General features: G+C 43.4%; 1 protein-coding gene across 1 annotated transcript in view; it reads right to left on the reverse strand.

Annotated features, from left to right (window-relative positions):
- The window catches only part of SCFD2 (sec1 family domain containing 2), a 402,095-nt gene that overhangs the window by 163,873 nt on the left and 213,324 nt on the right, over positions 1 to 24,898 (reverse strand). The window contains exon 5 of the mRNA XM_090035923.1: positions 24,563 to 24,812. Coding sequence (XP_089892049.1) covers positions 24,563 to 24,812 — 250 coding nt within the window. The remainder of the gene's footprint in view (positions 1 to 24,562; positions 24,813 to 24,898) is intronic.

Raw genomic sequence — 24,898 nt, forward strand, 5'->3', positions numbered from 1 at the left:
CAACCACCCTTCCTAGCACTGTCATCCACCTGGCACAGCTTCGGCTCTTCCCAGTGCATGGGTGGAGGCAGGGGTTGAGCCAGTGCTGTGGTGGGTGGGCAGTAGCAGTGCTGGAATGGGAAATTGGGGTGAGGGGGCAACAACAAAATTTGGGGTGGCTGCAGCCCCCTCCTGTAGCCCCCTCTGACCACTGCTGATGCCTGCTCTGAGCCAAGGCCCTGCCAGGAAAAGCCCAGCACAGCCCTGGCTCCAGCCCAAAGCTGCAGCCCGCCCGTCCTGCCTCACACAGATCCAGGGGGCACATGCTCCCCCTCCCCCCATCTCCTTTCAGGGTATGTGTAGCAGTGGGACCCACCCCCCCCGCACCTCTTGGATGAGTCGCAGCTCAGTCCTACACCCTGCCCTGCCCAGCTGGGCAGCACCTGCCCCCTGCTCCAGCCCAATTCCCTCCCTCACCATGCGGGGCGTTGATCTGCCCTTCCTTGCCCTTTCCTTCCCCTTTCCCCTTCAACCACAACAGACTTACTGGCTAGATGCAGCTGTATCAGAAATCGGATCAGTATCAGCCGATACGCCTCCTTAAAAATCGGCTATCAGTATCGGCCCCCAAAATTGCTATCGGTGCACCTCTATTAGCTGACACTTTTCTTTTCTCCATGTGCCTACATTCTGCCTATGTAAAATGGAGATAGTAAACAATACTTCATCTCACAGGTATTTTGTCCAGATAAATTACTTTACATTTGTAAAGGATTAAGTCTATGCAGTGCAAGGCACTGCAGTGTAAAGGCAACTTGAGATAGCTGTGCATGCATGAACTATGAAATCAGATGAAACAGGGCCACATTAGCATACTAGCATTAATAAACACTGTCATGCTAACACAGCTGTACAGCTTCCAGAAGCAATGTGTGCTAAGTTAGTTCAGATATCTCTGCCCGGCACTACCTTAACTTTGTATATCACACAGATTTACATAATTATGTACATTACAAAAAATGTGCATGGTACTTTATAAAACACATGGATTAGGTCCGTGGTTCTCCATCTTTTCAGAATCTGGGTGCCCCTCCACAACTATTTTGACAGGGATGGTACTCCCAGTTGAGAATTACTGTTGTGCTCAATTTACGTCAGCGGTTTCCAACTGGGTGCTGTCGCTGTCAAGTAAAACTGTCCTGCAAGCCTACTGCACAACCAGACCAGGAAGGGCTGTGGTATATGTGCATGCTTCTCCTACGTTAGGGTTCTCTGAAAAACCTAAAGTAGGCAAGAGAACTGGCTTTTGTTGCAACCCTTCCCAGTCTGACCCTTCACAGTGTCTCCTAGAAACAGAGACATGTGGGACAACTCCACTTATCCTGCATGCCTCTATTTCTGGGAGGAGCATTGCGGGGTGGGGGGGCTGGGAAAGGAGAGAGGGAAATGAAGGGTGGTAAGAGTTGCAGCCCAAGCCAGCTTTCCAGCCTGCTTTAGGGTTATCAGAGGACATTAATACAGGAGATGCATGTGCATGCCGCACGTGGGGCAGTTTTACCTGCCTGCAGTGGTGGCAGCAGCAGCCCAGTTGAGAACCACTGGATTAGACAGATTACTGCACCATCTTCCTGTGTGAACTAGAGAGTGTAAATAGGAACATTTAAAAGCATGAGCTGTTAATTAGAAAATCAGATGGAGTGCAAGCTAATCAGCTGTGGATGACTAGACAAAAAAAAGAGGACTTCAATGGGAGATCTGAATAGGTTAAGCTTCAGTCTTAGGCCTCCAGGTTTTTTGGAGCCAAGTCTATAATGCACAGCTAACAAAATCAGAGCTGAATGTAACACATATCCTCTTGTCTGATACAGAAGGTCCAACATAACTGACAGATGAAAGGACAATGGGCAAATCCAGATGCTGGAATCCAGAGTGTTGGAGAGGTCACAGAAACACTACTGCATGGGGAGCAGGTGTCCTGCCTTCTCTGTTTACTACAGGGCAGACTGCACCTTGGAGCCTTTCTCTGCCTTTTGGACTGTACCCCTTAGGCATCTTCCTGTATCTCACTTTGAGTGGAATCACTAAATCTCCAGGCTGCCAGCCTTACATCTCCAGCTGGATTCATGGTAAAAGTCCAACATGGTTTTGGCACTGGCAAGAGTTTCCCTTCAAGATTGTATTGCACTTTACAGGATAAAGTTACACTCACATAGAAACAGCTACTTCTAAACAAATCACATTTTTTCATTTCTCAGACACAAAATACATACAGCAAAAATTAGAAATAACGTACTACATGACTGCCTATATGCCCAGCTAACTCCATCTCTCAACTGGGAGAAACAAACTGTTCTTAATCCCAGCATCTCTTTGTGTGCGATTTTATCAGCCTGCGAGTTTATAGTAGCCTACCCTAACTCACCTAACACCCTTCCTCTGCATTTCTTTTCTAGTGTCACAGGGGGGAACAGAAAGGAAGACCTCAAGGAGTCAGGGGGGAGCCCTGGAGTCAGGGACCCTTGGAAGGAAACAAAAGTAAAAGAAAAGAAAATGAAAACTTCTTACCGGCAGCAGGATCCACGGTGAAGCTGGAGCTGGAGGCGGGACCCGCGTGGCTTGTTAGCCGCGTCTTTATATAGTTGTGGCTGGCTTATGATGCCAGCCACAACAGCCAGCCAGCAGATATAAAGCAATCTGCTGACAAGGAGAGGGGGTGCAAATGGAGACCAGCAGAAGTGCCAGCAGGGAAGATTCTCCCTGAACACCTAGGGGGGGAAAAAAAGCTGGAAGCTGCTTCTCCCAGCAGGGGAGAACACATCAAAGCCTGCCATGAGAAAGATGCTGCTGACAGCAGCGCAAGGAGTGAGGAACCAGAGGCAGCTTTCCAGGTCTGGGGACCTGGATTGGAAGGCACAAAGGAGCAGGAGGACACTAAGGGTTACCGCCGAGGAGCCGGAGGGTCCAGCATACACCAAGATGCCACACCAGGTGGGATCACTGAGGGCTCAAGCAGCATGAGGGGTTGTGGAATATGGGCCCCAGCGGCATAGAGCCACCCTGACGGGTGACGTGGTGACAAGTGTCTGGAGAAGTCCAGCGAACCCATAGGCGGGGCAAAGAGGGAAGAGGAGTACGGAGTAGCCTGCAGACTACCCCTGACCCATTTAGGGCTGAATAGGGGCCTTTGGTACCTGAGGCCCGGCACTGGTGGTTAGGCCAAAGGAGCTGGTGATAAGGGGGCAGCGGGTCTCTCTTAATGCCTCAGTGTTCTTCTTTTTTTTGTTTGTTATTTGTATTTTATGTTGCCCACTAGTGGAGGGGTTGCGGTGCAGGGTGTGTGGAGCCTAAGTGTTGTTTGAACCTAATGGTAGTTTACAGCCTCAGGGAAATATAGGCAGCTGCAAGGTGCAGAGAGTATATTGGGGGTTAGACCCTGCAGGCCAAAGACCATCTCTGCTAACGCACGTGGGGCCTCTACAGTCAGGGACCTGGCTTATAGGACATCAAGGCAGGGTGTAAGGGCGAGGTAGAGGGGAGGTGGAGCCTCTTGGAAGACCATCAGACAGACATCCCGTAGTCAAGAGACCCATGGTGGTTGGACACGTGCCACTGAAACAAGATCCAAAGTCGTGGCAGACGAGATTGGGGAAAGACTACACTGGAGGGAAACACTCACTCGGCGGAATGTCGAGGATGGACAGACAAACACCACCAAACATCCGGGCCCGAGCAGCACGTGACTGGATGTTCAAGGCCAGACAGGCATATAGAGCCTCTAAGTTTTCAGGTCTCTTTTAATCCCAGACTTGGTCCTGAGGACAGCAATCATTTCATCTTGTATGATGCATACGTGTAATAACTTCCATCACTGATGATGCAGCCACCTTAATTGTTGTGATATGTACCTGAGTCTATTATCTTTGCCATTAAATCCATTGATTTAACTTTGTAGTAAGTAACCCACCATAACTAAACATACCAGGGCCTGTACCACTATCATAATCAGACATTCTCACTTTATCACACTTTGAAAATCAGGTAAGGAAGAATCTTTTTTGCAATTGGATTGAAGCCTCTCTGAAAAAGGCCCTAAAGTTCTGCCATTTTGGACATAGAAATAATGATACCTGAAATTTCTCTCTGGATAGCTCCTCTTGATCTACGGACAACAGAGAGACTTTGTGTTTAATTGTGTTCCTGAAACTATAATGTTTTAAGGATCCAAGGTTTAATTTCATACATACAGCATTCAAAATTTCCCAGGTTACCTTTGAAAATTAACTCAAGCAAATCATAATTTTTAAACACGTATTATTGACAATATACCTCTAATTGGCAAAACACTGCTAAACAATACAGTTTAGGATACACAAGAAAAATAATGTGGGTCTGAGATACTAAAACTAACATACACACAGAGGATAACAGTGTGAACAAAGGAGGAGACTGCATAAAACATGGAGTGAGTGATCTTTACCCTCTTTCCTCACATTCAAAGACTTCAGGAGTATTCAAACACGATGTTTACTGAAAAGCAGTACACCAAACACGTCTAACTAGTTATGACTGACTATTGCCACTGATTAAGAGACAAACAGATCAGAATACTGTTTCCTTTAATGAAACAAGCAGAGAATTAAAAAAAAAGCTAGACATCTGCTTCAATCTTAACATAAGTAAGATGTGTTGCTTTCTAAAATTATGAAATACACAAACACAGCACTATGTTATTTACATGAAGCTCTGGAGTATTAGTACTCCCCCTTGTAACTTAGCAGAAATGTCACTTGCTGTGCGTGCCAAAAGCAAATCCAAGAAAAAAAATTCTGGGCTGTGGTCTGTGAACTTTTACATTTTGACAAGCTGCAGCCCCAATACCCACAAAACAGAGTAAAAGGGTCATGGCAAGACGTATCTTGACCTGAACTTTAACCAGTAGAGGCAACAGTTATGCAACTATAAACAGTTAAAACTAAACAGAACAAATGGGGAGAGAAGAGATACAGGAGCATCTACTCTATACTGAATTAGAGCAGGAGACAAGGAGGTTCACACACTGTGATCCCGGATTATAATGAGAGAGAGAGTATATATGAAAAGCAAAGTGTAAGAAAATCACTTCTATAAAGAAGAGCATTTTGTTCAATTTTTGGTATTAGTTCAGGCAATGAATAGTGACATTTTAATTATATTAAAACCCAGTAGTGTAATGACAGGTGGGGAGAGTGAGGCATGGACTCTGCTGAAGAGGAGGGCACCAGAATGGACCAAGACAGGCATCTCGCCCTCCAGGCTTTCCACTCCTCCTCACACCCTGCTCCTTTCCTGAAAAGGTTCCAGCTCCAGCAGCTGGGAGGGCAGAGAAGCAGTAGTTGTGTATTGCCAGAGGTATGCTGCTGCTGGGGCATATGTCCCCTCCTTTTTTAGCCACCATAAACTGGTGTTTTCTTGGCTGAATGTGAGGGCCAGAGGAGAGCCAGTACTGCCCAGGGCAAGGTACTGGTCACTTATATCTCGATTAAAACCAATAGCACATATTATATATGGTGCAGCGTATGCCCTATTCAAATGTGGAATAATAATTAAAATTGTCAGAAGAATGTAATGAACTATGGAAAGTCAGTTAAAATCAGAGGTGTACCATCAAGCCTGAGAGAGATCACAAGGTACTAAAGCTTTTTAGCTTATTCACACAGTTCTGAAAGGGTTTAAGATCCATCCCATAGCAGCCATATTTTGTCCCTTGTATCTAATCTCAAATGCCATTTTAAATAAAAGTAGCATTGTCTCAAAAATATATATATATTCTTACTCTGTTGTAATTGAAAGCAGAAGCTGGCCTTTACTCATTTTATGTATGCAGCCACCATCTTGACAAACACCCAGGGACTGAACTAGAGACCTCCAGAGCTGACAGTATGACTTTCTACAGCTTGAGCTAAGGAGATGGGGCTTCCATTGGTATGGTGTGTATAAGACCGTTATCCTCCACAGTGAGAACACAGACATAAACACAGCATGCTGTGAACCAATCATTTGCTATAATTCAATGCTAGGCATACTGAAACCTCAAATGATTAATCAAATGATAACATATAACAGTAAAGATGAGTAAAATGTATATTAGCTTTTAAATACTCTTTTATAGGTCATTTTCATTGTTTTTTAGATTTTAAAGAAACTAAGGCAGAAATGGCCTTACACAATGAAAAGTGGTTATAATCAGTCATTCAGGACATTTATTTGGCTTTGTGCATAACAATAATACACCACTATGACTCTGTTTTAAATCTGTGCACAGCTGCTTCTTGCAATATTATATTTCAAACATACTATATCCACAATAAAATCCATACAGACTACTGCCTTGAAATAGTTGCAATAGCCCTAATTCAAAGGATAAAACTCATCCTTGTTATACTGGTGTTGAAAGCACCAGAACACCATCAGGGTTAAATTTGACCCAGCAACTAGTCCTGGAAATTATTTATGTATGCCTCAGAGGATGCAACACTGTCTACACTCATACAGTTTTGAAAACAACTTGAAACAATCAAAAGCACAGTACAGAATTATTCAGAATGGCCATATGTAAGGCTCAGCATATTTAAAAGAGTAGTTGAAAGATAAAAATATCTGGGAAATAATTCTCAGAACCTTGAAATTAGAAGGTACTAAAACTAATCAGACTAAAATTCAATGGCAAAGCACCTTAATATCTGTTTCAATGCATGAAAACAAAACCAACTGCTAAGATTTATATGGGTGGTAACCACTAAGAAGTAATTTCTATCCTATTATCTAACACCTCACTGTTTTTGCTTTGCCAGACTGGGTGTGCACTGAAAAATAGTATGAATTTACTCATATTTTAAAAATGAATAAATTATACCCTGCCAAAATTTGAAGCCTTTGCAAGGAAGTGACATGTGTGGAAAGTGAAGGGGAAAGGAACTTCACTACATATTTGTATAAAAAGCTTTTAAAGATGCAGCTTTATTTTGAAAAACAGCTTCTGGTTCCATTCAACATTTTATTTAAACATATAATTGATGTTAGAGTTTCCTTTAAATGCTATTAGATTTGCATGTTGAAAAATAATATAAATTGTTAATGAATATTGCACCATATCAGTTTCCTGTTTCAGTTGGCTGTTTTGTTATATTGGCAGCAATTCAGGAGTCTGCAGAGCTGCAGGCAAATGTCTCATGTTAAAAAAAGAAAGAAAAGAAGAGAGAGAAAAAGGAGGAAAAAAACTTCATGTTATAAACACTTCAATGAAAATTACCATCTAGTCTGCAGCCAACTCAGACCAGGTGCTGAAGACAGTATAAATAGGTAACATATGAAAACAGAATAAAAGTTGGGCTTCTACAGAGATTATGTTCCATGTAACAGTGTAAACGCCAACTTGAAATCTGAACCAAGATCCCTCCTCTTGTACAAAGTTGTCTAATTCTCTTACTTTTAACACCAATTACCTTTTAATTCAGTCTTCTGCTATAAGCCACAATAATGTAAACAAAATAATGTAAACTAAATGCTCTACTATGCATTGCTCTACAAATCCAGATAGCTGATACAGATAAAATGCGTCTCCCAGGTAAAGCACTAGAAACATTCTTTAGCCCTCCTAAAAAAATTAGAGGCTAATTCTGAATCTGTCAAAGACCTCTCCCATTCCAAGACTACGGGATTCGGTACTGGACATTCCATCCTCTCTCATTTTCAAGATCAGAGTGTTGTTTTCTGATTACCATATATATTTAGTTCTAGGGAACAAAAGTTTGCATTCACAATGGAGCACGGTTATGGAATCCACTCAAACATGCTCAAATGATTAGAGGGATCATATGCTATAACAACTGACACAGGCCTTGACCCTGCACTGTTCAAGTCAGTCAGAGTTTTTCACACTGGCTTGAAAGGAAGCAGGATGAGGCCCTTAAAGGGGTTACTGCAGAAAGTTACTGGGATCTCAAGGGGCTGTGTGGTCCTGCAGAGATGACAGGAGGCAAGAACTTTATATTTTGTGCTTGGCTTGCCTCTGATCTGATTCCACTACCCTACATCTCAGCATCCTTCTTCATAAGAATGGGCATGATAAGCCTTAATCACAATAAAATGTGTCATGCAGCTGGAGTGATTAATGCCTATAAGTTGTTCACTCTACTTGCTTCACATTGGCATGAAAGGATGAACCAAAATCCCCAAAGAGTGAAAATGCCAGAAAAACTATTTAGACAAGTTCTCCAGTTCACCTGGAGACCCACAACTTAGCTGTGCAGTAGCTTTGTTTTACATCTTTCAGATATAGTGGGTAGGATGAGTGATGGACACCCTGATACAAAATCAGATGTACCATCTTCTGGGTGTCTTTGATCGTAAATAGTTCCAGCTGGATTGTGTCCAGAGGGACTAACACAAATACTGAAAAGCTATCAGAAAGATCATCTTCATGCTTCGTTTTGTGAATGTTCACTAAGGCACTAAAGGAGGTATTATAGGTGTTTGTAATATCAGCTGGTGTTGCAGCAAAAAAGCAGCATCCTGCACTGGGGTGTTGGCAGCTGAAAAGCATTTCAGTCTTTTAACAAAGTGGTCCTGTTATATTTGGTTTTGCAGTAAGAATCTCAACACCATGGCAGGACAAACTGCTTAGCAAGATCAACAAAAGCTATATTTTGATGTTTACTATAAAAAGAGAGAACATAGTTCCAGCAACCTCCACTATCTCTATACTATATTGGTAGGTTTCATTGTCTGTTGGCCAAAAAACATTTTCTTAGCTATAGAAAAAAAGCTTCTTGTAATCTGGGACAGACTGTTTTATTTATAGTTTGATTAGAACCAGTCAATCACCAACATGTTTTTTATTTTAATAAATCCACTAGGATTTTAAGAGACAGAGTTGCACATTCATGAACCACCTACATTGACAGTTCCTCAACTTGTAATTACATCAGGATGCTTACTCAGATAAAACCAAATGGTGTCTACAGCCATTTGCTATCATTGGAGAAACATTTATGCTATGGCTAATGCTATTTTATATAAAACTTATACATTTATACACACATGTATAATATAAAAATAATATATTGCATAACACACTACAAAGTAAAATGTAATATATAATATGTTTTTGGAATGCCAGAGATAGGTGGTAATCTGTATTTGGGAGAGTAACACAGCTTGGAATTCAAAATGTTCTGCTGTTTGATGCTTTGAGGTGTTCCCCTGTCCTCTGTAACCACTCCATGGACTCTTAATAAAGCAATAAACCTTAACTGTGCTTTGAAACAGATCTGTATCTAGTAAACTCATCTACAGATGGACACCCACACATGCCCAAAATCAAGAAAGTCTTTTATACCAGGGCCCTGAACTCTGGCCACTCAAAATTGCCATAAAAAGACAGAATGTTCTAACACTTTATGTTTATGTTCAGTTTTGGTTTTCTAAGGAAGCAATATGAATGCCTACCTCCAACAACAGACAGACAAAATGGAAGCTCTTGGGTAATAACTGGAAAACAGAAAGTCTAGGTAAGACTTTTCTCTGAGAGACAAATTCAGAGTAGGATCAGAACTTCAAATTTCCTGATTGAAAAATGTTTTAAATCTCGAAAGTAAAAACATCAATATATCTTCTTGAATTTCATTTTTTGAAAGCCATTAAAATGATTTAACTACATACCTGAGTGAAACTTTTTTTAATTTTGGGGGAAATACAAGTGTTTTCATAAAACTCACTGTAAGAAGTAATGATGTGGATTAAAGGATTAAATTCTGCCACAACTCTCCCACATGCGCAGCAGTAATAAGAACTAATCGGAGAATAATACAACTAAAACACTTTAAAATTAAATATTGAAATTGTTTCAGTTTTTTCTAAATATTTTAAGATACCTTAATCAACATTTTGACCAAAAATATATTCAATAACTTCTTCAGTGGAAATTGGGACAATTCTCAAAATAAAGCAAATACAGCAAAGCCAAAAAACTAAAAAAAGTATTGCTTGAAAAAGTCCTTTACCTAAAGAAATAGCTCAACATTTTTTGAGCAGCTTTACATGAGAATTATATGAAGTTACTCTCATATAAGTTTGCCATCCTTATATTAAGTAGCTGCCTTTGAGTTTATGAGGAATACTCATTACCTAAGGTACTATTCAGAATGAAAACATATGACAAAGCTGTCCCTTACTTTTACAAGTTCAAGTAGAAACAGAACCACCAAAAGAATAAGAAAAAATATAACTGAACTATATCTGTATAAAGCTGAAGACTAAAATCCGGTCCAGTTCCACAAACAGATACTGGTGTAGTGATGCTGATCTTTACCATGCCTATCTTTTAAGCACCCAGATCTGGGAGTGGAATTCAAGACCCCTAAGTAAGTTACCTTACTTTCCCGAGCAGTGAATGAGTTAGGCATCTAAGGAATGGGATTCACAACTGCCAGCATGCTGAGGGGCAAGAGGGATGGAATCAAACTGGCCGACAGGAAACAGTAGTAGGATGTGACTGAAATCCTGCTCCTTCCATGGATTTAAATACCTAGCTCAGCTCTCCTGTTAGATACCTTAAATTCTTCACTGGTGAGGCCACATCTGGAGACTCTGTCCAGTTTTGGGCCCCCCCCACTACAGAAAGGATGTGGACAAGTTGAAGCGAGTCCAGCAGAGAGCAACAAAAATGCTTTTGGGGCTGGGGCACATGATTTATGAGAAGAGGCTGAGAGAACTGGGTTTATTTAGTTTGCAGAAGAGAAGCCTGAAGGGAGGGGGTGTTGAGAGCAGCCTTTGACCGCAACCTGAAAGGTGGTTCCAAAGAGGATGGGGCTAGACTGTTCTCAGTGGTGAGTTGGGTGGCAGATGACAGAATGAGGAGCAATGGTCTCAAGTTGTACCAAGGGAGATTTAAGTTGGATATTAGGAAAAACTCTCTTGGAGGGTGGTGAAACACTGGAACAGATTACCTAGAGAGGTGGTACAATCTCCATCCTTAGATATTTTTAAGGCCTGGCTTGACAAAGCCCTGGCTGGAATGATCTAGTTGGGGCTAGTCCTACTTTGAGCACGGGGTTGGACTAGATGACCTCTTGAGGTCCCTTCCAACCCTCATTTTCTATGATTCTACATGAAAAGAGGATCTATAGCTCAGTACCACTTCCCCAAATTTGGCATGTTTGTTCTTTAGGTGTAGACAATTGGTGCTCTATTTTCTTTTAAAACGTGGCCACTGGAGGAGGAGGAAAGGGTGTTGATGGTTGTGCTACTGTTCATCTTATTATATAATAGTGTAGTGGAGATAGTATCCCCCCAAGAAAGCTGAAGACTTGGGTTCTAGGCAGTCCTCAGCCTCCCACCTCCCAGAAGAGTGCCCCAATACCCAAGCTATAGTTAAGGCTGGGATGGAGATACTCTCCACTCATCCCGTTTAAGCTGAACTGCTCTTTGAAAGCAGCACAAGATTCACAAGGCTATAGAGTAAGCAAGAATAAATATGACTTTTACTTTTTGATGAAGGCACTCCCCTGTGGGAAGGGGATCCTGGATTCTGCTGTCTGCTCCCAACATTGTTCATGCATTGTTCATGTTCAATGACTCTTTTAATGCAAAAGTCACTGGGGGAGAAAGAACTGGAATGCTCTCATGACAGTGCCATAAACTCTAGCCTATAAAATCCCACCTCTTGTTCACTGCCGTCTCATCCAAACCTACAAGTCTTGCATTCCTTTCTAAAAAATGACCAGCCTGAACAGGTAGGATAGAGCATGAAGGCATGGGATCAGAGAGGGCATGGTTGTAACTACCTCCCTTTCAGTACTCCCACCTTCTCACAGTATGCCCACAGCTGGCCTGCACTGACCTTCACACTTCACAGAAACAAAGAGTTGGGTTGAAGGAGTTGCTTCAGTTGTTTGCAGTGCTCTTACCTGGGGAGACCAACCCTTTTCATCTACTTGTGCTTGGCTTTCTACCTCCCTGCTTATACCACTGGTTCAGCCTCCCAGAAGCTCCATCATTTGGTGCAATGAATTACTCAGGAAAGGCTGAGAGCAGTAACTTACCTCTTTGCTTCACCTTTGCAACTCCCTCCTGCTTCTGACTGATGCCCCACTATATAACTCGGCCTGCTTTTAGCTTGGCCCTTTCCCTCCCTAGCTCTGATTTCCCATGGGTTCAAATCCTCTGGTAACACAACCACCTAGTGTATTGTCCCTAGGTAGTAGCATCCCTTTACTAGATATGATGGGGAATAAGCAGAGAAACATTGCCATGAGTAGACAATAACCAGAACAATTGTAGAAAAAAGGGGAGCTTGAATGGTGGAAGATGAAGGGTTGGCAACACTGGTGGAGTGAAGAGATCAGTAGAAAAACAAGTAGATAATAATTAGCCATGAAGCCAACTGACTCCTGCACTCCACTTGAAAAAAAATGTGGCTGTTTCTGCTAGGCAGTTTGTTTTAAACTTCGAGCGGAAGTTGTTTCAACTGCACCACCAACCCCTGCCCAGTCCCATGATCTGCCCCTGTCCATCCCTAATCAGATTTAATGTTACTGGCTTTGTGTTTCAATGTCTCTCACTTAGTAATTGACTGCAATAAAAGTTTTGTTATAGGACCAGCAATTCCCAGCCTGTTCCAGTACACAATACAAGGATATTAAAAAAAAAGATGGGGGTGAGTTCAGAATTAACAAATGGAAATACTTTTGCATACAACAGGTGATCAATGCAGGATTGCTTACTACGGGGTTACCTGCACCTTCCTCCAGAGCATTTACTGCTGGCCACTTTCAGAAATAGCATATTGCAGTGGAGAGACCACAAGTCTGATACAGGATGGCACTTTTGGTGTTGAACAACAGAGAACAGCAGGCTTGTTCTTGAGGCCCTGATTTCATACGGCCTTCATGATGAGTGGCTGCTCCTTAAGGAAGTGATCCTAAAGCACAAGGGGAGTCCATCCTCACCTGTGGGAAAGGTGGTAAAAGGGCTCAACAGGGAACTCATGGACCTTCTACGCCCAAAAATAGGAGTATAATGGATGGAAGACAGGAAACACCACTAAGGAGAAGTATACTGCACTGGTCTGCACCTATAGGGAGCGAACTAGAAAAGCCAAGGCTGCAACTGAACTTTATCTGGCTACATAAATCATAGATTTCATAGACATTAGGGCTGGAAGGGACCTCGGGAGATCATCGAGTCCAGCCCCCTGCCCAAAGGGCAGGAAGTCAGCTGGGGTCATAGGATCCCAGCAAGATAAGCATCCAATCTACTCTTGAAGGTGTTCAATGTAGGTGCTTGAACCACCTCCGCTGGCAGACTGTTCCAGACCTTGGGGGCTCGGACAGTAAAGAAATTCTTCTTTATGTCCAGCCTGAAACGGTCTTGCAGGAGTTTATGACCGTTCGACCTCGTCATCCCTTGGGGCGCTCTGGTGAACAAACGTTCCCACAGATCCTGGTGGTCACCCTTGATAAACTTATAGGTGGCCATCAGATCACCCCTGAGCCTACGCTTTTCCAGGCTAAAGAGTCCCATGGCTCTCAGCCTGTCATCGTAAGATCTGTTTTCCTGACCTCTGATCATGTGCGTGGCTCTCCTTTGGACTCTCTCAAGCTTCTCCACATCCTTTTTGAATTGTGGAGCCCAAAACTGGACACAGTACTCCAGCTGCGGCCTCACCAAGGCCGAGCAGAAGGGGAGAATGACGTCCCGGGATTTGCTCGAGAAGCATCTATGGATGCAAGCCAGCATTTTGGTCGCTTTATTAGCTGCAGCATCGCATTGCAGGCTCATGTTCATGTTGTGGTCAATGATGACCCCCAAGTCTCTTTCTTCTGCAGTGCTAACCAATGTAGCACGGCCGAGCCTATAAGGGTGCTGCAGGTTTTTCCTCCCAAGGTGGAGAACCTTGCATTTTTTGGTGTTAAACACCATGAGGTTCTCGTCTGCCCATTTGCTGAGCTTGTGCAGGTCAGCCTGGATCACCCTCCTGTCCTCTGGCGTGGATGCTTTGCCCCAAAGTTTGGTGTCATCAGCGAACTTGGCCAGTCTACTCCTGGCTCCAATGTCCACATCGTTAATGAAGATGTTGAACAGTATGGGTCCCAGGACAGAGGCTTGAGGGACCCCACTGGTCACAGGGCACCACGATGAGTGACTGCCATCAATTACAACCCTCTGGGTCCGACCACGGAGCCAGTTTCCCAGCCAGCGGATTGTGGTGGAGCCAAGGCCACAACTGGCCAGTTTGGCCAAGAGGTGATCGTGGGATACCAGATCAAAAGCTTTTTTGAAGTCAAGATATATGACATCAATCTCTTCTCCCTTGTCCAGGTGATAGGTCACCTGGTCATAGAAGGAAATGAGATTGGTCAAACAAGACCTACCCGCAACAAACCCGTGCTGGCTATCCCTTAGGATGTTAGCCTGGGCCAGTCCCTCAAGGATGGCCTCCTTAATAAAATTTTCTAAGATCTTCCCCAGGATAGAAGTCAGGCTAATGGGCCTGTAGTTAGCCGGATCCACTCTCCTCCCTTTCTTGAAGATCGGCACCACATTGGCCTTCTTCCAGTCTTCAGGCACTACACCAGAGCGCCAGGAGTTTTCCAAGATCTGTGCCAGGGGCTGGGCTATGACGCTCGCCAGCTCCTTGAGTACCCTGGGGTGCAGGTTGTCAGGGCCGGCTGACTTGAAGGTATCCAGCTTCTCAAGGTGTTCCTTCACGAGGTCAGCATTTATGGAGGGTAGGGGATCCCCATCACCCAGATCTCCCTGTCCCATAGCAGGCATAGGCGTCCCATGGGACTGATGAAAGACTGACGCAAAGTACCTATTTAATAGGTTGGCTTTTTCCTGGGCTTCAGTTGTCAGTTGCCCCATCTGGTTTAACAGGGGTCCAACATTGCCCTTGCTTTTCCTCCGGCTCCCCACATATCTGAAAAAGGACTTTTTGTTGTCCTTGATGCTTGAAGCTAGTTGGAGTTCAGTTGCAGCTTTGGCTTTCCTGGTTTGCTCCCTGCAGGACCGGACCAGCGCAGAATAATCCTCCTTGGAGGTGAATCCCATCCTCCATCCTTTGTAGGCTTTCCTTTTTAGCCGCAGGAGGTCCGCTAGGTTCCTGGAGAGCCAGGAGGGCTGCTGTGCCTTCTTGCTGCCTTTCCTCCGTGTTGGAATAGATTTAGCTTGTGCATTGAGGATCGCTTCCTTGAGAAGCAACCACTCTTCTTGAACTCCCCTCTCCCTGGGGTCATGGTCCCTGAGGGCCTGACCGACAAGCCTCTTGAGCTTGTCAAAGTCGGCTTTTCTGAAGTCAAGGACTTCCGTGTTGCTGACTGACTTGCCAGCTTTACGGCGGATGGTGAAGGTGATCAGCTCGTGGTCACTGTCACCCAGCTTCCCATCGATCACTAGGTCGCCGATTAGGTCTTTCCCCATAGCCAGTACCAGGTCGAGCAGCGCTTTGCCTCTTGTTGGCCCATAGACTTCTTGAGTCAGGTAGAGGTCATCCATGCACGAGTGAAAGCTTTGTGACCGCAAATAAAAGGACAATAAAAAGTCCTTCTTCAGATATGTGGGGTGTTAAAAGGAAAACAAGGGCAATATTGGACCCTGCTAAACCAGCTGGGGCAGCTGACTACTAACACCCAGGAAAAAGGCAATCTGCTTAATGACCACAAAATGAACACGAGCCTTCAGTGTTATGCTGCGGCTAGTAAAGTGAGCAAAATGCTGGCTTGCATCCATAGATGCTTCTCTAGTAGATCCCAGGATGTAATTCTCCTGCTGTACTCGGCCTTGGTGAGGCTGCAGCTGGAGTACTGCGTCCAGTTTTGGGCTCTGCAATTCAAAAAGGATGTGGAGAAGCTTGACAGGGTGCAGAGGCAAGCCACATGCATGATCAGAGGCCAGGAAAACAGACCTTATGATGACAGGCTGAGAGTAATGGGGCTATTCAGCCTGGAAAAGCACAGGCTCAGGGGTGATCTGGTGGCCACCTATAAGCTTATCAGGGTGCTCATCAGGATCTGTGGGAATGTTTGTTCACCAGAGCCCCACAAGGGATGACAAGATCGAATGGTCACAAACTCCACTGTGATCGGTTCAGGCTGGACATAAGAAAGAACTTCTTCACTGTCCAAGCCCCCAAGGTTTCGAACAGACTGCCACCTGAGGTGGTTCAAGCACCCACTTTAAATGCCTTCAAAACACATTTGGATGCTTATCTTGCTGGGATCCTATGATCCCTGCTGACTTCCTGCCCCTGGGGCAGGGGGCTGGACTCGATGATCCTCCGGGGTCCCTTCCAGCCCAAATGTCTATGAAATCTATGAAATTACTTTGTGTCAGTTTTTCACCAGCCCAAAGGGACCATCCTGTTGAACATGATGTGGGATAACCAGGATGAAGATGAATATATGCCCACCATTGGCATGGATCTTGAGAGGCTGGACCCCCATAAATCAGCTGGTCTGCATAGGTTGCACCCAAAAATGCTAAAGGAAATGGCAGACATCATAGTGCAGCCACTGGTGAGGATATTCAAGAACTCATGGCGCTCGGGCAAAGTACATGAAGATTGGAAGAGGGCCAATGTGGTACCCATCTTCAAGAAAGGGAGGTAAGAAGACCCAGGAAACTACAGGTCAATCAGTTTTTTGAAAAAAATATTAAAGAAACCATTCTTGACAGGCTAACAGAAGGCAACATTCTGAGGGATAGCCAGCATGCTTTTGTTGTGGGTAGGTCTTGCTTGACCAATCTCATTTCCTTCTATGACCAGGTGACGTATCACCTGGACAAAATGGAAGAAGTTGAGATCATATATTTGGACTTTAAAAAAGTGTTTGACCTTGTGTCCCATGATGTCCTCATGGAAAAATTAGGCAACTGTGGCCTCGACTACCCCACAGTCCGATGGCTGGGGACCTGGCTTTGAAGTCGGACCCAGAGAGTGGTAGTTGATGGAACTGAATCATCATGGCACTCGGTGACTAGCGGTGTCCCCCAAAGCTCTGTTCTTGGACCTGTACTCTTTAATGTCTTCATAAACGATCTCGACACTGGTGTCAAAAGTGGACTGACCAAGTTTGCTGATGACACCAAACTTTGGGAAAGACTGTCCACACTTGAGGATAGGCTGGTGATCAAGGCTGATAGGCTTGCAAGGTGGGCAGCTGAAAACCCGATGGCATTTCAATATGGAGAAATGGAAGGTGCTCCACCTTGGGAATAAAAACAGGCATCACACTTATAGGATTGGCAATGCTACGCTTGCTAGCACCATGACTAAAAGAGACTTGGTGGTCATGACTGACCACGAGATGAATATAAGCAGTGTGATACTGCAGCTGGCAAAGTGAACAAAACTCTGGCTTGCTTCTACAGATGCATCCCAAGCACAACACAGGATGTCATCCTCTCGCTGTACTCAGCCTTGGGGAGGCCACAGCTGGAGTACTGCATCCAGTTCTGGGCTCCACAACTTAGGAAGGATGTGAAGAAGCTTGAAAAAGTCCAGAGGAGAGCCACATGCATGATCAGAGGGAGAACAGGCCTTATGAAGAGAGACTGTGAGCTATGGGACTCTTTAGTCTGGAGAAACGCAGGGTCAGGGGTGACTTGGTGGCAGCCTATAAGTACATAAGGGGTGTGCATCAGGATCTGGGGGAATGCCTGTCATCCCGAGGGGATGACAAGGTCCAACAGTCACAAATTCCTGCAAGACCATTTTAGGCTGGACATAAGATAAAACTTCTTTACTGTCCCAGCCCCCAAGGCCTGGAACAAACTCCCTCAGAGGTGGTGCATGCACCTACTCTGGACACTTTCAAGAAACATTTGGACATTTATCTTGCTGGGATCCTTTGACCCTAGCTGACTTCCTGCCCCTTGGGCGGGGGACTGGGACCTGACGATCTTACTAGGTCCCTTCCAGCCATGTCTGTGAAATCTATGAAACAGCAAAATATAATAAAATAAATTCCTACAATCAATACTCCATTGTGGCAGCAAAGAAGTATGGGATTCAGTCAAAGAAGAAAACAATAAGCAGCTTTTGGGTGATGCGGAATTGGGTTGCAGCTGTGGATGAATGTGTGGAAGGAAAGTCTCATTAGGTGTCTTCTCATAACCCAATTACAGGTCACACCCCACAGTGTCAAAATTACTGCAATAGCTATCTGGATTCCCATTCAGCCTAACAGAACTTCCAGTCAGCCTGCTGGTCTTTAAAGCTCCCCATAAAGGTACAGTTGTTCTTCAAGGTTTTCCCTGAGTGAACACAATTACATATAATTTGGAATTTTGTGAAGATATTAGTAGTTTTTTTGCATATGTTTTCAGTTGTGCAGAGCTCTGGATGTATACTTACAAATCTAAATAAACAGATACAATAACGAAATAAATAGTGTATTTTATATCCTATTTTTCACTAGTTGCCAAACAGAAACTCTCTCTTGCAAAACATTTTCTATTATAGTTTACAATGCTGTTTTGGTCTAATCTTTCCCCCCACCCTGATTTCCAAGGTTTCTGCTGGAAACAGTGATGAGGACTATATGTCTGTTGTAAATTCAGCCACGAGAAATCTCAGAGCTGTTACATTCAGTTTTATTATTCTATTATTAAGATACTTCACCACAAAATATATTATTTAACAGCTAAATGAAATGAAGCTGCATTCGTATAATACTTTCAAATGGGCACAGTGTACAAAGCATAGCCAATTTGCTCATCTTACTAGGTAACCTTCCCCTTTTGCTTTTAGTTTAATTAACAATGGGTACATACAGACATTCAGGGAGATTAGCTCACATTAAAAATGGCCACCCAATCTAACTTAGTTCGCCCAGGTGCAGATGTTACACTTAGAGTCCTAGTTAGGTGGAATTAAGTGTGAACTGTACAGAAGTTCAAGAAGTTTAGATTAGTCTAAAACTGGGCGACCAGATTTAAGCTAACCCTACCTAGGAGGTAGTCTAACTTAGATTAGGTCTGGTGATACCAATCTAACTGAATTTCTGTACAGTTCCCAGAGTACACTTAGGGCTGGGAAAGCTCATCTGTTGGCCCCAGCCCTGGGGCTGTGCTTTTCCTACCCACTCCCCTGGCACTGGGCTATTTTTAGTCCCTCCGTTTCTTGCCCCACCCCCAGATAGACAACCCACCCTGTAGACCAGCCAGCCCCACCAAGCCTGCCAAATGCTCCCTTTCACAAGCTGCTCCTGGTGTCAGTTCTACCGGTGTTCGCTGGAAGCAGAGAAAGTAAACTCGGGTGGAGGAAGGGGTGGGCAGGATGGGGGAGGGTTGTTTGTCTGGAGGTCAGGTGGAATAGGGTGGAGTTGGCAGGGGCTAAAAATAGCTCCTGGTCCAGGGCAGGGCAGAGCTCTCTGTTCCCATAAACCCTTCCCCTGCAGACCCTGCTAGTTCCCTTGATCCCTCCAAGCCTTCCTGGACCCCACCAACCCACATAAAACCTGTTTGCCTCTTGGACCCACAATGGAACCCCCTTGGACTCCCTTGGAACCACACTAGCCCCTCTGATTCTCCTGCAGAACCCACTTGCTTCCCCCCCATTTTCCCTGTGGACCCCACTTGCCCCTGATCTCCCCATGGACTGCACCTGTCCCCCTCCCCCCAATTCCCCCTGTGGACCCTGCTTGCCCCTCCAGTCCTCCCCATGGACCCTGCTTGCCCCTCCAGTCCTCCTGGTGCCTTCCACAGACCTTGCTTACCCTCTTGATCCCCTATTCCTCCCCACTAGCTGCCCCCTCCCTTCCAGAGCCTGCTTGCCCTCCCTAATACTCTCTGCCAATCTGACTTGCTTGAGATTGGGTGGCCATTTTTAACTTGATCTTACTTTCCTCTGACCTCCCCAAATATCTGTATGTACCCAATAAAAAGGTGTTTTCAGCTTCTCCAAAAAAAGGCATGACAAAAGAACAAAATATTCAACATTTTTCCATTTAAAATATGTTGTATTAAAGCAGAGTTGAGGCTGGAAGGTCAAGAGATCAGAAGTTTGGAAGTTCCAGAGGTCTCATTTCTTTCATTATGCAACCTTATCTGAGGGATGCATCAAAATATATTTTAAAGCAGGGGTGTCACACTCACCTGGGGTTACTGGCCAGAACTGGACTGATGGGTTCCTTGTGGGCCAAATGCAGACCAGGATGTGACAGTTGCTGCAGCAGCCATGGCAGTAGCAGTGGTGGTGGTGAGAGTCCAGTGCCAGCAGTGGTGAGCTAGGTTTGCCACCAGTGGATCCACCCAGTGGATCCAAAGGGCTTCATTCTGCAGCAGGCCCTGTCCCCCTCTGTGGGCCACGTCTAGCCCATAAACTGTATGTTTGATATCCATGTTTTAAAGTGTCCCCTTTATGACATTCACTGAGGTATAACTGCACCACCACAATACAAGGTTTATATTGTTTTAAATTAATTTGGTAATATCTCAAAAAAAAGTACTGGTGTAATTATTCCTGTTAGTATATGCCATCTATGTTACAGGTTTCACTAGTTGCATCAAAGCAATTATACAGGGAAAAATATTCTACATGTAGATAGAGCCTATTGCTATTTAATACAGTTAAAGAATATAAAATGTCCTGTAATAAATTCACACTTATCACTGTGGGAAAAATTCCTCACTTCTGATAACCTGATCTTCCACATTAATAAAGGACATGCCGTTATTAGTAAAGGGCATCAACAACAGGCTTTAATACTAGGGTTATTCCTTTAATTTACCTTTTAAAAGGAAAGAGAAGTGAGGGCATGGAACATGTAGATATATGAAGGCTGCAGAGCTTATAAACTCTGCAAGTGAAAGCGTAGACAAAGGAGAGTAGACTGGGAGTCTGGGCTGCAGATCAAAAACACAGCTAACATTTGGGTTTTTATTACAGCCTCATTCAAGCTGGAACCAGAAAGCAAGCATGGTATCATTTTTGATTGAAGCTAAAACCAAAACTTCAGATAGAGGTCTGAATCTGGAAAATTCAGTGCAAAGCTCCAGAAAGTTAGAGGGGATTTTATTAACACATACCACATACACTGTGCTTTTCATATGTCACTCCAAAAGTCATTCACAGAAAAATGGTATCATCACTTAACTTTACACATTGGAAAACTGAGACACAAAGAAAGTAGGCAACTTGTCTAAGGTTACATACTAAGTCCATAGCAAAGCCAGGAAGATAACACAGAAGTCATGACTTCCAGGGTTCTTCTCTATCTACCCCTCTTTGATGTTATGAAGTTGTAACTTTGGTCCTTTTTTATTTATAGGTTCCTCAACCATAAACCTAGCTTTGCTGCACATTTAGGTGGCCTATACCTGCCACATATCTTCCACTATTTATTTATGTTGGACCTCATTAACAGTATGCTCCGTAAGAACAATTTACTACTACTTGAGCTAGAGGACTAACTTTGTTAGGGGGCAACAGGAGCAGACTTCACACAAGTCAGGAATGGATTGTTAGGATAGCTACTGGGGCCTAGGAATGACTGAGGGAAGGCAAGTCTGTTTCACTCTCCCTGATCTGAGAGCTGTAGGAATTCCAGTATCAGTTGGTGCCCTTCAAAACGGGAGGTTAGTGAGTCAAAGTGGCAATGGTACAGTTCTAATTCTGGTCTCCCATGATCTGAATGTGTAAATGTGCAAAGTTCAATGTTTTCTTAACTATTCATTTTGACAAAGCTTCAAATGAGAGATCAAGAATACATTTCTTTGTTTGGCCCATGACATGAGACAATTCCAAGATGGATTTACACAAGTTTAAGTTTTGCAGCCACTGATAAGCAAACCATTCCCTGCCCTGTCTTCTTTTTAATGTAACATGAACTCAGGAGATGATAATGGGAATATCTCAGCTACAAACCATAGCCTGGATCCCCTGATGATATAAATGAGCCTAGCTGCATTGACTTCAAGGAGACAAGTCAATTCATAGCAACTGAAAATCTAGCTCAATGTTCCCTTTCCAAAGCTGCTTTTGTATCTGTAAGTTAAATCTTCTTTCTGGTCAGTACAATAAAATGTTTGTGTCACCTACAGCTTGCTTTTATTCATTCTTTATTAGCTGAGCCAAGTGAACTGCCACTTCTTAATGAGATACAAAAACCACAGAATTGCAAAAGGTCAAAAAGGCTTGCCAGCAAGCCGGCAATGGATCATGCATAAGCTTCTACGTTGCTAAACACATGCGTGTATGAGCACACACAGTTCTGAGCATTTCAATCACTTTTTTCAGGTAATAAAAATACTGGCTAAGTGTACTAGAACTAATAAATGTAATAAACTAATAAACAGTTTAGGCATCTCAAGTGGATATCCTTGTACTCTCACGATTTTTCTCCTAATTATATGTTTGTCATATTATATAAATACAGGAAGATTGCACAGAACAAATGGCTTTGTATTACACCATTAACTAAGCTTTGTAATAATATCCTTTGCTTAAAACAAAAAGCTTTAATGTGAACTTTTAAATATCTTTGGCCAAATGCTAAAACCCTCCAAACTATTTGAGGCAAACAGAAAGCTAGAACACTAGGTGTTCAAATAAGAATGAAATAAATAGTATAATTCTTCAGAATAGATGCAAAGGCTGTACCTCAGACACCGGCTTTGAATATTTGTTCCCAAATGTGAACACAAAGAAGCCTGCAGCCTCTCCCTCCCTCCCACATCTGTATTGAAACTGCCATTCAACACTTTTACTGATTTATCACCTTAAGGGTTGTGAAACTACAAGCCCATAGATGCCCAACATTGAAAAATAGGTCTGAAAATCTGGGTATTTAAAAATTACGCATGGCATTGCCTAGGAATTAGAACTTCTTCACATAACACGTGAGGAGCAAGAATTCTTGGACCATCACATCAACAACATCACTTTGACACTACATAATATAATATGTTGAGAAGCACAATATGCTCACTGCTGTCCAATGTAGTCCAGTGAACTATGCTGCTTTTCACTTGTGCAGCCTGCATAGGGTAATGGGTGAAGTTTCTATTCAACCAAGTAATTTTCTCCCACTGGTCCTTAATAAAAGTAAACATTAACTAGCATAATGCTTCCCAATTTGCTCTCTCTAGTCATAATTAAAGCAAGCTATAAAATTGGCCTTAGGAAACATTCAAAACATTGACCATAGGAAAAGTGCAAATTGTGAAGATGGAGTGCTGCACAGCAGAGACTGACCTGCACAGCATCCAGCAGTGAATACCACAGAGGTCATTTGGAAACCACACAGAGCTCTCAAGACACTCAGCATACACTGAAAAACCATGATAGAAATGGACTGCAAGAAATATGGAGCTATATTGTACATACATAATCCACACACATACAATCAATGAACTGGAGCAGTGGCCTCCAATCTTTTTATGGTGAAGATCACTTTTTGTAAGTAAAGGGTACCCCAGGATCTACCACCCCCACCCTGCCCCACCAACGCAGCCCCTGCCCCACCCTGCCTGCCGGACAAGCCACCCAGGCTCTGTCTCCACCAACTCAGTCCGGCCCGGGCAGCAGAGGGAGCAGCTCAGCTCAGCCATGTGCGTCCTGCCACTCCCAACTATGACAGACTGAGATCACCGAGCTTAAGAGCATGATTCTAAGGATGAACAGAGATGCTAATCATATGCCTTTCCTGTTAATGAGCTTGCAAAAGGGATGCTAAGGGCTTCCTTACATGAGAAAAAAGGTATTATCATAATTGCTTATCTGATTTATGCTGGAACAACAACAGTATAGTTATACCAAAATGGAAGCCTTCACAGTGTAAGATCCTTGGGGCAAGGACAATCTTTTTTTGTGTGTGCTTGCACAGAGGCTAGCACCCTGGGCTTTTGGCAACAAGGGCTCCCAAGCTCTACCATAGTATATATAAATAACTAAATAAATAATACTTGGTAGCTTGATGGATGAATCCGTAATAGGTGGGAACTGATGCTCTCCTTCCGCTTTGAAATACTACTTCTGTGCTACAGCTCATTATTTTTAAAATCTGTAAGAAATGTTTTAGGCATGAAACAATGGCAGTTACAGGGTAGGACTGCCATCCCATTAGATTGTTCATCCAAAAAGGCCTTAGCATGCTATTTGTAAAGGCTAACATTCATGTTATTTCAGTAAAAAGCTCCGTGTCTGTTTTAGACTCATTTCTTTTTACAGCAGACACAGCAGCTCTTAATATTCACAAAACAACCATAGTTCACTTAGCATATTTCCAGAATTAATTTTGACTTTCCAAGGTCAACTTTACACTGATCAATGAAGGAAAATTGTTGAAAAGATTACTTTATGAAAACACACAAACTTAACCAATCTTTAACAAAAAGAATAGAAGCATAAATCATTCATCAGACTCAGCACAATTCAGGACAACCTGTCAGCATTTGGCATTTGTGCACAGCAGATCTACAGGAAATCCTTGTGCTTATTCACATACCCTAATCGCCACTGACAAGTCAAGCTCTTCTCAAGCTTTCATTAGCTATATATTTCTTACCTACACCTTTTCTCATTGCACTGAAACAAACTCACCTGTTATTTTCTGCAATAAAGATGACAACTCTGGCTCATCACAAAAAGCCTGGACTAGCGCCTTTTTCACCTCTCCTTCAGCTTCATCCAGCACTTTTCCAGCTCTAATTTCTCCAACCACAGAGTAAATGTACACCAGCAAGATAAGGAAGTCTTCACAATTATAGTCATCTTCTTTTCTCTTGTTATGAGACTTGATCATTGGCAGTAACTGGTTCAAAACGCTGGGCATCTCTGACTCCCCAATATTCTGAAAACAGAGAAAAGATAGCCTTAGTTTCACAAAAAAACAGGTCACTAACAGAACCAGAATGATTTTGTTGCCTACACATGGGG

Source organism: Crocodylus siamensis, chromosome 2 (assembly GCF_052110815.1).
Source record: "Crocodylus siamensis isolate JL-2025a chromosome 2, ASM5211081v1, whole genome shotgun sequence".
Taxonomy (NCBI): Eukaryota; Metazoa; Chordata; order Crocodylia; family Crocodylidae; genus Crocodylus; species Crocodylus siamensis.